A 12,523-nucleotide genomic window follows, 5' to 3' on the forward strand; every position below is an offset into this window, starting at 1 on the left:
CTTAATCTGTAAACTGGTTTCCACAGACATAAATTAAATTTAAAAGGCCTGGAAGACATGTTCACAAATGATTCACATAATTTAACTCAGCTCCTTTGCAGTGTTGAGATTTAGGAATGTTTGCATACTTTTAGTTGTGGTTGGTGTTTTTTTTTTAATTTATTGCTTCCTGCTTGGTCACTAACAAAAAACAACAAACATCAAACCCAGCTGTACATCATTGTTCTGCAGACTTCACAGAAAGGAAAAGAAACTGCTTGGTTCACAATCAACATTCACGACAGGTAACAGGCACTGATTTACTCGCCTCAGTCTTCCAGTTCTGAATTATTCACAAAAAGCCACTTGCATTTCAATGGTAAGACAATAGGGTTCCTAAACTCTTAATTAAGGTCACCAATCAAAATGGAAAAATTCAGCAGGAGCACAAAGAGCTTTGCAGAAAATTTTATGGTAAGTGAAAAACATTTATTAACTCACAGAAACATTGCAATCTTGACGTGACATAAGGCTGAAAAACAGTTGCAGTTTGAGATTGCTTTTGTTCATACAACAGGTGTCACAGGCAAACCATTTTTTCTTTCCATTTTGAAGGAGTCCAAGAGCTTCCACAGAGGCCCATCAGCACTAAAAGTGCTTGTTCTTAACCAAGAGGCACTTTTTAACACACCTGCAGTCTATCTGCAAATGAAAGCTGCCTTCAAGTCAGGGACAGTCTGGTCCAGCCAGGAATGGTTAAGTGGAAGTAGTGGTATTTTGGTTCTCCCCAGAACAGTTCTATAAGGAGCCAAGAAATTTTAACCTAAATATTAGATGTTCATTACCTGGATCTGGGTCATAACCAAAACCACAAGTCTCTGTTTTTGACACATCTTTGGCTATCTACAGTTGTCTTCTATACATTCCTCCGCAATGCACGAAATCCTGTTGTCGCTGATATTCCAAGGAAAGACCTACCACTGCTTTCACCAGGACAGGATTTTATACACTTCGAATAGCCAGGAGATCAAAGTGAGTTACACATGTGGTTTGTGTATTCCTCTGAGAGCAAAGAAAGAAATCCAAGTGACCCTCAAACAAAGGATGGAAAGGAAATTAAAGGGGAAACAATGATACCATTTTAGTTTGAATCAATCCTAAAGACAGCTAGAGAAATCCATGGGAGCATTATATATATTTTTTTTTCCTTACCCCATTATAAACCCAAATCCTACAAAAAAATGGGATTTTTAACTATCACTTTATGTTTTGCAAATCCAGAAGAACCCTGAAATAAACATTTCTTGTCCTGTTCCTTCAACCAACCAGAGATAGGCAGGCAAAAGATCTACCACCCAGTAATTCTCAGCTATTTTCCATTGACACATTGTCATTCCTTTCCTTGGAATTCCCTATGAAAGCACCAAAAACCTTCGCTGATACAGAAAAAGTTCTACCCTTTCTTGGAGTTGACACCTGCAAAGTCATATGCTCTTGTTTGTCTGCAACCTCAAAAAAAAAAAAAAAGAAAAAGGAAGAAAAAAACCCCCAACTCTCAAACCTGGTAGTACTTTATACTATACAGCTACACCTACCACTTTTTGGTAAGGCAAAACTAATTCTTACACTTGCTACCCATTATCAACTGGAAGATCTTCTTCCGTATCAATTGCCCCTGAACAAAAATTCTGTATCAATTGCCCCTGAAGCCTCCAGAAGACTTAAGATACCCTTGTGTAAGCAAGGCCATGCACAGGTCTTTGCACAAATACCTAAAACTCCCTCTCTGCCTAAGGCTCAGGAACATTCAGGGACCAGAAAACAGATTAGATGATCAAATAAATTATTTTAAGCAACAGCATTTTTTAATATATTGCTGAATAAATACTTCCATCTATATCACACCATCAAAGAATATCAAATATGAAAAATGCGGCTTCCTGGCCAAGCCATGTTATCACTTTCAGATTAATAGTTTTCTTTAATATGATAAATATTTCAGAACATAGAACTTGCATAATAATCAGCTCTTTAAAGACTGGGGCTTTTTTAATCTGAGTGTCAAACAGGGACATTTACAATGAAGTACAAAGTTCCACTAAGAGTTGTTTAGGAAGGAGAGAGCTTCCAAGGTCTGGTCAGTCATATATATATTTCTCTGGGCAAGACTTCTCAGTCTGTCTAAAACTGGATAGCAAAGTTGTGGATATTCACAAATGAATAACTCACTGTCAAGACAATTTATTGAAGTAACTCAAATTAAAACACAAACGTAAAGGTTGAAGTTACGCCTTGTTATTTCAGCCATTAACGCTGACATCCAACAATTTTTTTTCCTTTTCCTCTTTTAATTACCAAGTATATATTACAGAAAATTTATTAAGTAAAACATTAAGGAGGAGATGATGAAAGTTATATTAACTCCTCTACACCACTGACGGCTTCACATCTTTGTCCCTGTACCATGCCAAGGAGCAGTTTAGGTCTCCTATTAAAATAGTTATCAGGCACTTCATTACACCCTTTTTCTGATATGGAGTTTCCATTAAGCAAATACAAGACAAAGAAAGAAACATCTAAGTAAGAAGTATTTTCCTAGCTATGGATTAGCAACTTCTAAAGGGACTGCAGTAAGAAAACCATATAAAAATGTGGCTTAGCATGATGTCCTTGATTAGACTCTGTAAAAAGAGGAAATTAAGGATAAGAGTCACAGCTTGCTACTCTATATTCAATTAGGACTGGTTTCTTTGTGGCTGCGGTTCATGCAGGATGTGCAGTTATCTAATACAGCCCAATTCTGGCAGTAGAACAATTAGAATGCAAACATAACTTAAAACAGGCTCTGGTAATATTTTTGCCTTTGGTGTGACATCTTCAGCTGACTTAAAACAGCAGTCATCGATCATATCCTATGCTGAAATTCCAAAATCATATTCTGAAATTGAATGCAGCTTTTAAAATACGTAACGATGTGAAAATTGGATATGACATGACTGAAGAAAGCAAGCAGAGAAGGGCTTTGACGTCTACACACACACATGTACAAAATGTATATGAGAAATGTATATAAGAGAAATGTATACAAAAGAAATGTATACAAGAGAAAAATAAATGCTATGTTTAAGCACAACATCCTAAAACTGACCTCTGCTCTGTGGTGGCTGAAAGCAGGCTCTTATGTCAACCAAGAGGTCAATGACACACTCAAGGTACGCCATGGTCAAGCACACCAACAACAATAACAAATCTTGCACACCTCCGATCTTTCACATGATTTGTTTTAGTGAAGATCGTAAGAATCTTCCAGGGTTTTCCTACCCAACAATAATCATCACCGTTTCTCCCCAACTGGTCTGCACAGCTTCCTGATGAGGTGGCCTTGCTGCTGAGTATAGCACAAAGTCAAGTCACACAAATTAAAATACCTCTCTTCCTACACATTTCCACCCTGGGGCTATTTTTCCCTCCAGACACACATTCTTCAGCAGCCTCCTGTTTCACTGATGATAGCTCAGGCACTTCTATGGCAGCTTGAATGGCAACGCGGAGGAAACACAACACCCCAACAACCCCCGTCTCCGGAAGCCTGAAAATTGCCTCCTGACAAAAGCTAGGTAGGTATACTGGAAAATATCACTCTGGTTTTGCCTTATTATATACTTTTCCCACTATTGGCCACTGTTAGCGGCAGAGTGCTGTCCTAGACTGATGTTTGTCTGGATCTGGTACATTCTTAAACGTGTATGCTGTGCTCCTGCACCCTGGTCTACCTGTCTACTGCGAGAGGGAAAGAGTTCAAATCTCCTCACCTTTTCCTTTCATATAAGGAATATCCTTTCATCCCTCCATTCCTAACTGGTAGAATTTTCAGCAGCTGTACTCTTCCTCCCAAATTCTGTTATAATTCACTTACAGTGTTATTTCAATAAAAAACCAACAAAAATAAACTTAAAAGAGAATTTCAGGTTGGGCTGTTGAATATTATCCAAGGATCAGAAAGAAAAGCAGAGTCTTTATTCATTTCAAAACGCAACCAACAAGCTACGGTGACGAGCCAACCAAACACTTTCAGAAATTACATACTTACCCTTTAGTTTGAGGTCCACATTGTGTCGCAGCCAAGGATAAACACCATAGTTTGACATGTCTTCAGGAATAGGGTGATTATATACCCAGCCGTCACATGCAAATCGATAAAAATTCTCACATGGGTCTACAGATTGATTTATCTTGCTTAGGATGCCAGCAGCTGTAAAAAAGATACCACATAAATTCTGTGGAACACTTTTTTGTAGATAGAGAATTAGACAAGGCCACAGTCCAGAAATGATGAGTAACATTTACCAGTATCTGCAGCGTGATGCTGACCTCACTTGCAAGTTAAGCCTTGATGTTCTAGGACAGATGTGCGCCCTGACCTCTGCCATTTTTTAAAGACCAGCAAGAATACCACCTAGTTTCTCTAGCATCTAACAGTACCTACACGAGAAGCAAAAAAGACAAAATTTCTCCAATGAATGTTCTTGAGTGCCACACAGCAAAGACCATTGAACCTAGCACTACAGGAATGTAAACCGCTGGAGCCAGACACCTGAAGACAGGCACTCCCACTGTTGCCATGATAGAATTAATTGCCTGAGGAATTTCGTAGCAATACATATTGAGCTGATTGTAATTTATATTCCAGAAATTATGCGCTGTTTACCTTTAGTTGAATAGCTGCACAAGAAAACAAATCAAGTTCTGACCTACCATTCAGTGGAAAAGTGTATTTTCATCTTCATTTTGTGACTGCATTCCTGCCAGTTGCTATTGCAGATGAGACTGGTAAGAGTGTGATCAATCTGACAAGCCAGAGACTTAAGAGCTTTTGAGTATCTAATCATAGAATCAGAGTTGGGTTTGGGTTGAAAAGGATCTTTGTAGGCCATCTAGCCCAATCCCAATGAGCAGGGACATCTTCAACTAGACCAGGTTGCTCAGAGCCCCATGCAGCCTGGCCTTGAATGTTTCCAGGGACCGGGCATCTACCACCTCTCTGGGCAGCCTGCTCCGGTGTTTCACCAGCATCATGGTAAAAAATTTCTGCCTTTTATCTAGTCTAAATCTACTCTCTTAGTTTAAAACCATTACCCCTTTCATGCATTATAGTGATTGTGGCATAAATCTACGTAGGTCGAGTAAAGCAGAATATGTGGATACTGGACATATTTTGGCTAAATGACCATGTGTTTGAGGCTTATCCAAATAACTAATTAAAAATCCTAGCAGGAAATCTGGTAACCTTTACAGACTTCATGGTACTATTTCTAGCATCTGGTAACTCTTATTCATCCACTTAGAGTAATTCTTCCTACGATATTTCTATGCCTCAGCTGTAATTCTCTCTCTCACATTGGAAACTCTCAAACTGACCACATTGAAGACATTTTGGTCCTTGGCAATTTTCTTTCTCTCCTGAAAAGCTGTTCAGCAAGTCAGGGCTCAGGTCTTGAGACACTACGTAGTCACTACAGAGAGCACTCTGAGCTAAAACAGGCAGGTCGTGTGGGTGTCCAAGTCTGCCCTGGTGCAAAATCCCAACTTCTGCTGAGCTTACAAAAAAATCCATGTTAGTTTTGTGTGCACGTGAGAAGAAGAAAGCCAATTCAGGTTCAAACACCTTAAATGACTCTTTTTTGTTGTTCTGAAGCTAAAGATGAAGGCCCCACACTTTTTATTTGGGGGTGGTGGGTGGGGTGAGGTTTAAGGGTGGTGGTATTCTGATTAGTCATCCCACTTTACTTAGATATTTGCACTCATTCAGCAATCAGCTCCGGAGGGTGGTGCCCAAGGCGGCCAAGAGCACTGTCAGCGCAGCACAGGGTGGAAGCGGAATGGCAAGAAATGGCCTTGTAATGCTGAAATCTGCAAATTTTTCATTTTATGGTGCCCCACAGAATTTGTCAGGATTTCAAACACAAGCCAAACACCTCCCAGCATCAGCTTAATATGGTTCAGAATGGAAACAAACACTCTCATCAAGTTCACACAATGTCCACTTTGTTTCCAATAAAACAAATTTAAAAAATCAGCTCTAGGGGTAGCTTTCCAGAGGTGGTAACTATCGTTTGATCTTTGTTCTCTTTACACTTCATGATAAAACTCTCATTGATTTAGTGTAAGCAAAACTCTGTCAAAAATGATGAGTGTGAAATGGGTGTGTCTCAGGTCCTACCAAGCCTGGTCCCTTCAGCTGGCATTTAATACTAACAGATGTCCCAGCTCTGTAAGGGTTACCACATGTATCTCTGTGTGGGGAAAAGAGCCTGCCAATATGGATGTAGTTGCATATTTTGAGTCGTAGTCACCACACTACAATTGTGCAAATCTGTGCAAGATCTGGCCCTAAAGAACCTCTGTGATTAACAATTCACTTGCTGGTTTTCTGACTACTGGGCAGGAAACAACAAAATACACGTGAACGTCAAGTCACTCAATGTTTTTTTTCCTATTTAAAAAATAAATAAGCCCTATGGGAAACTGAGATAACGTGAGCAGGACAGAGTTAAAGCAAATTAAACCATTAATGTTAATTATAGAAAATAAACAGATCTGCAGCAGCTCAAACAGTGACTTTTTAAAAAGTTTAGGTCCCCTTCCCCCTCATTATTTATGAAACTGTCTGAATAAAATACATCATAGAAAAAATTTAAACAGTATAAATATCGCATTAACATACTATAATCATGATATAATAGAGAGAATAAAATTGTTGCTTACCAGCTTCAATGCATTCTGAGGTCAAACAGTACTGTTGCTTTGGATGAAACTTTATAAGACCTTGGCTAACTGCAAAATGGAAAAACATAATGAAATAATTCGCAATGAATTTTGACCAATGCAGCCAAATGTTGTGTACTCATTGTTCAAATGTCTGTGCAAGCTCTGGCCCTAATGCATCTCTGAGTACATGGATTTAAAACAGTTAGAACATATATTAAGTAAATACTACAGCTCACAACAAATAGTTTCCCCCTCCTGTGCCTACTTTCTCCTTCCTCTGTCTTTGCTCATTGGCAGCATGGAGCTGCCTCTCAGTGTACGTTTGCACAGCACCTGGAGCAATGACACTTCAGGCTTACTCACTGTCAGCGAGTGCCACCACGATACTAACAATTACTCCTTGTTGTTATCATCTCCCAGAGGTGCACCTTTCACAGCTGGCAATGCAACACGGAGCTATCTAGCCACCTTCTGCGGGGTTTCCATGGCTGCTCCACAGCTGCAGGCCTCACACTGCCCTGCTGCACCTCCTCCTGCTGCCCAGCACCACCTGGCTTTCAGGGTCCCCTTATTCCAGCCTGGAATAAACCAGATAGCCATGGGCACAGGCATAGCTGTGGTTTGTAAGGCACAGTCTGTCTGAACTGTCTCCCAAAAGCACAGTAATTGTATTTCTTCCAAAAAACCTTGCTGACAAGAACTATGAAATTGTCAGTTAATTTTGTTCATCCTTTAAAAATGTGTATTACAGCTGCCACTGAAACTTAAGCATAGGAATTGCTAATTTCAGACACTGCTGCCAGGCAGCAAATACGCAGATAATTGATACTTGGGATGAGGATGGGAGAGTCCCAAGGGCTAGATGAAATAAGACTCAGTAGGTGTGCTCAGTAGACATGAAGCAATGTAGAAATGTCTCATTATATTCACTATTTTACTAACTCAGTCTATGGCAAAAATAAAATAAAAAACAGAACAACAACAAACAAACAAAACAAAAACCCAAACCCCAACAGTGGAATATATTAAGGTATCATAGCTTTACCAATGCTAACAGTTACAAAGCAGTTGCTCCTGTAGTTATATATTATTCAAAAGGGATAGGAAAATGTGAAATCGTATTTCAGCACAACAAAATTTTACTATAAAAAACATTAAAGCTAGAATTGAATATAAAGCTGTTTCACCTCTTCCAACCTCATATCTTTAATGGCAATTAGTGACAGATATAGATTTCAATGAAATTTTCTTAGAAACTGAGAATGTAAAACTATTTCTGGAGAACTTTACTGAGGCTTGCATTGAGTCAGTGAAACACACCACCTCCACAACCTTTGGAAATTAGCTAATAAATACACGAGATTTTGAGGCATACAAAGATTGTCATTGCAATATTGATGAACAGTAGAAAATAGAGAAGTAGAGGTCTCCAGAATAAATTCTGAACCACATGAAATACAAGTAAGTGCCTATTAGTTAAGTGTTGTACTCCTCCTGAATCAACTTTTCCCCGCTTTAAACTTAGCCTTTTAGAACCTGTCCCGGTTTTGAAAGGTTGCTAGACTTTTTTTCTTAACAAAGCAGAGAAAGGAGAGGAAATCCCAGATGCTATTGAATTCTTTTGCACTTGATGGAAAATGAGGGAGAACAAAAAAGAATCTGAAATAGCCCTTTCAGTAAAGAATCTGAAGTAGCCCTTGCAGTTTTCATACTCATAAATAAAAGCAAAATAGAATTTCAGCTGGCTTTGTTCCATTTACAACTTCATCATTAGAGCAAATGAAAAAATTCTTTGGCAGTAATGTTTGCTTTTTAATTAACAGCTACATTTGATTGAAAAACTTTGGTTGGTTTTGTTCCCTTGCCTTTTTCTTTTCTTTTTTTTTTTTTTTTTTCTGTTGTTAAGAGAACTATTCAGTACATTATCGCCTACAGTTGTGGTTATGACGTCCAGTGTCCTGGCTTCTTCCCTTATAAGCCTGCTTCCAGATTCTTAGGCAAATATACACTGTAATTAAGTTCCTTCAAAAAATCTGAAAGGGGAAAAGGCATAAAACATGAAGGTGCAAATAATGTGGATGTTCCTATAACCTGAGAGGTCCAAAGGGCTATCAAGTCAGGAGGAGAGGCTACCAAACTGGGGTTCAAAGGAAGCCCAAGGGAACTGGAGAGGAATCTGCTTCCTTTTGCTCTGGCCCCAGCTCCCAAGAAGGAGGTGACCCCTGTCCTGCCAGAGTCCACAGCACTCTCTGGAGTTCCGAAGGCCGCGGATGTTTGCCATGTGATGCCAAGGGACTCCCCTAGCAGCTCTCTGCTGGAGTCATGGTATCGCTACAGCTGGTACGAGCAAGTAACAGTAAATAAAAATATGTGATTCTCCCAGATTCCTCTTAGAGTTGCAGGAAGTCTGAGAAGAAAGAAGAGAAGCAGGAGGGGGCTATGTTTCACTCCTCAGGCTGGAAAATTGAAGGGAAATTGTTTCACGTCTACCAGAAACAGCAATTTTTGCAGATTGAAGAAAAGTCACCTTGAGGTGCCTGAAATATTTCACATGACCAGAAATACTGGTCGTCTTTTCTGCAATTTAACAAAACTAAGGAAGAGTTAAACTCAAATGTACAAACAACACAGAGTGTCACAACGGAATATGGAAACATTGCATTGAGAGAATGTTAAACCAAAACAATTTAACTTTTTTCCTTTATTCTTTTATTTGGAGACCTCAGACGATTTCCAAACAAATCATAAAAACATTTTGGTTGACCCAAGACCAGCATTTTTATTTTCTTAGCAGTTATGCCAATGAAAATTTTGACACTGAACCCCTGGCTATGGAATAGGCCTCAGCACACTTAGGAAACTATCTCTAAGAATTAATATATTTGCTTGAATTTTCATGTCTGGTCTATGCATACTTTTACCTCTGACAAGCTATGTGGTAAATATCTTTTGCTTTTTACAAGGAATAAACGAAATAGTGCTAAAAAGAAGAAATAAAGTCTCTTCATTACTCCTTGGTGTTTGCTATTGTATTCTTCAACTGAAAACATTATTTTTCATCTAGAAAAAATATTTTGGACTAACAAGTCGAAGACTGAATCCTACTCACATTTATAAAGAGTTTCGTTGAATTGAGAGGGATTACTCACATACACAAATGTTACTTGCCTGCACATGTTTGCAGAATTTGCTCTAGAGCAGAGAACCACTGAGTGCAAGCCTGGTGCTTTAAATATTCTACAGAAAACCTGGCATAATTGTCTCTGTTGTGATATAAATGAAGCAGACTTCTCAAACAAGATCAAAAGATCATAAAGGATCAGAGGGAAGCAAAAGGTACACTTAGAGGCTAAGTTCCCTCCAGTCCAGGGAAATCTGTCTCGGTCTAAAGAAATGAAAAGTTGGGCTGAATTATTCCAAAAGAGGGTCTGTCTCTGCAAGTTCCTAGAGGACACAACACTGCTTTCTCTTCTCTGCTTGGTGGTCCTGGGTACAGGACACATCATTTCGTAGGTGTAGGCATATGCTTCCACGTGATAGTCCCACAAAACTGGTCTACAGATGATTCCAAATCCCAGAGAGGAAAAATTAATTCCTTCCCTGTTGTGTCCAGTTACAGCTTATAAATCTGATCAAAACCTTTTAATTTTATCCCAGATGCACCCTTCATGATTTTTGCAAAGACAACTTTGCAATTCATCGCAGAAGAAGAGAAAGATCTAAAAAATGTGCAAACATATGCATTATTCAAGCCTTCTGCAGGAATTTTAGTCAAGCCCTAAATGAAAACCAAATGAAGGAAACCCCAAAAGTTTCCATAAAACGTGTGCGCTACAGATTCATTTTCAGGAAACAGAGACTGTTAGTCCACGTCGGTCACATTATGTGAGTTTGTAATCAGCATTACTGATACATGGTATCTCACCCATCACTCCCCGTTCTGCCAAAGCACCCAATCCTGGCTAGAACACATTCCACTGAGTATGCAAATTTAAATTCAGCATTCAAAAATTTACGTGAGCTCACACTGCATCTTCCAGCTCTAGTGTTCCCACAACAAATCCCTTTCCTGATGCATTTGCATTTCAAGATAAAGATAAAACGGGCGGGGGGTGTGTGGAGAAAAGATCGAGATTTTCACCAATACAAGCTGTGGAGCACAAACATTGGCACCAAGCAGACAGGCTGGGGAGGGTAGCGTTCAGGTTAGCCTCGACCTTTTCACTTACCCAGGAAAAGCATGGTGCCAAGCACAACGGTGCCACTCACAAAGATACCGAGGGCGATCCATGTGGCTTTGCTGGCTTTTCTTTTGGCCTCGGGTCCCGTCTCTCCTTCCATCAGGACAGCTGGGGATGTGCTCGCTCCCGCAGAAGCCCAGTTTTCCTCTGCTGCTGTGGTATCAGTATTTCAGCTGTTCACAGACTGCATCCATAGGCTCTCCTCCTCCTCTCTCCTACTTATAACTCCAGGTTTCTGTTGTGAACCATTTCCTAGGCACTTCCTGCTCTCTCCCTTGCAAAGGAAAATCACATGTAAGTAATAGCTGTCTCCTACGTTTTCCTCTGACCAGGAGGAGGAAAGGCAAGCAGTGACCACTGCATGTACAGCCCTTGCTGCCTCTAGAGCCTCTATGAGCCAATTGCTCAGCAGTCCCCCTTATCAGGGGTTCCGAACACAAGGATTTCACAACGTTGCTGAACAGATGTTTTAGCTATTCAAACGTATAGCTGTAAACCCTTTACAATCAAAGCAGGATTACTGACAACTTTTACAAACATGAGACTGATGGAAGGTTTTCTTTTTTTCTCCTTGCACTTATTTAAAAAGACTAATTATCTGCTGACTAGTTTCCTCGTCTTAAACCATTCCTGCTGCATCACTTGGCTTCACCAGAAGAGATACCGACTCAGTGGACAAATCCCTTTTTAAAGCTTCCTAAAAGCTCTTAGAATATCATGTAGCATTTTATTTTGGGAATTTGGTATGTGACACTGCGTGCCAAAAATCACAGTCATGCAGCACAAAGCAATAATCAACACAACCTACAGAATAGTGCTGCTTTAAAAGCTAGATTATTTTTTTTCCAGGCAAGATATTTTAGTCCTTGCTGAGACACAAGGAATCCTAGGAGATGATCCTATGCTTCCAAGTCAAGTACTACTGTGAGCTTAGTGGAAAGTATCTATTCAGCACTTCACGTTGGTGGGGAATAAAAATAAAATAAAATAAAAAGCCTTATTCACATGGATTTCTCAGTTTCTGGTTTAGGCTTGATAATCCGCTCTCCAAGTAGCAAGGTTTCCCCATTCATCAAGTAACAAAATTAATCATTTCAAGGTGAATTTTCTGAGCTAACTATGGCATTCAGCCCTCCGAGGAGCTCTCGCTTCTCCAGAGCTGGACTCTCATGCAAAACACAAGGATGCAGGGAGAGACAGCACCATGCTCATGCTCCCAACAACAGGTTATGTGTCTGAGTCACTTCTATGTGGATTTATGATTTCTTATCTCAAGCCCCCACCCATCCTGATAAAAAAATGCAAGTAGAGACAAGAAAGGCATATGTCACAAGGTGTGTATGACAGCAAAGGTATTAGTTTGGAGACTGAATGTTTTTTCACTGTGAACACGTGCACACAAGTTGTGCTGCATGCCAGATGGGCATAAAGGGAAAACCCACTCCATGCAGAAGAAGACAGAGTATGAAAGTCCTGAAACCCTCACTCCTCGACCCTCTCTACAGCCTGGCTGGGGTCCTGCAAACAAAATGCTC

At 39.8% G+C, this 12,523-nt stretch overlaps 1 protein-coding gene across 1 annotated transcript in view; it reads right to left on the reverse strand.

Moving 5' to 3' along the window:
• PHEX (phosphate regulating endopeptidase homolog X-linked) overlaps positions 1–11,088 on the reverse strand; it is a 114,545-nt gene extending 103,457 nt beyond the window's left edge. Inside the window, exons 1-3 of the mRNA XM_037378257.1 lie at positions 10,977–11,088; positions 6,745–6,813; positions 4,070–4,231 (exon numbers count right to left, since the gene is read on the reverse strand). Coding sequence (XP_037234154.1) covers positions 4,070–4,231; positions 6,745–6,813; positions 10,977–11,088 — 343 coding nt within the window. The remainder of the gene's footprint in view (positions 1–4,069; positions 4,232–6,744; positions 6,814–10,976) is intronic.
• Between the last annotated feature and the right edge of the window lie 1,435 nt (positions 11,089–12,523).

This window comes from Falco rusticolus, chromosome 2 (genome assembly GCF_015220075.1).
Source record: "Falco rusticolus isolate bFalRus1 chromosome 2, bFalRus1.pri, whole genome shotgun sequence".
In the NCBI taxonomy this organism is placed as follows: domain Eukaryota; kingdom Metazoa; phylum Chordata; class Aves; order Falconiformes; family Falconidae; genus Falco; species Falco rusticolus.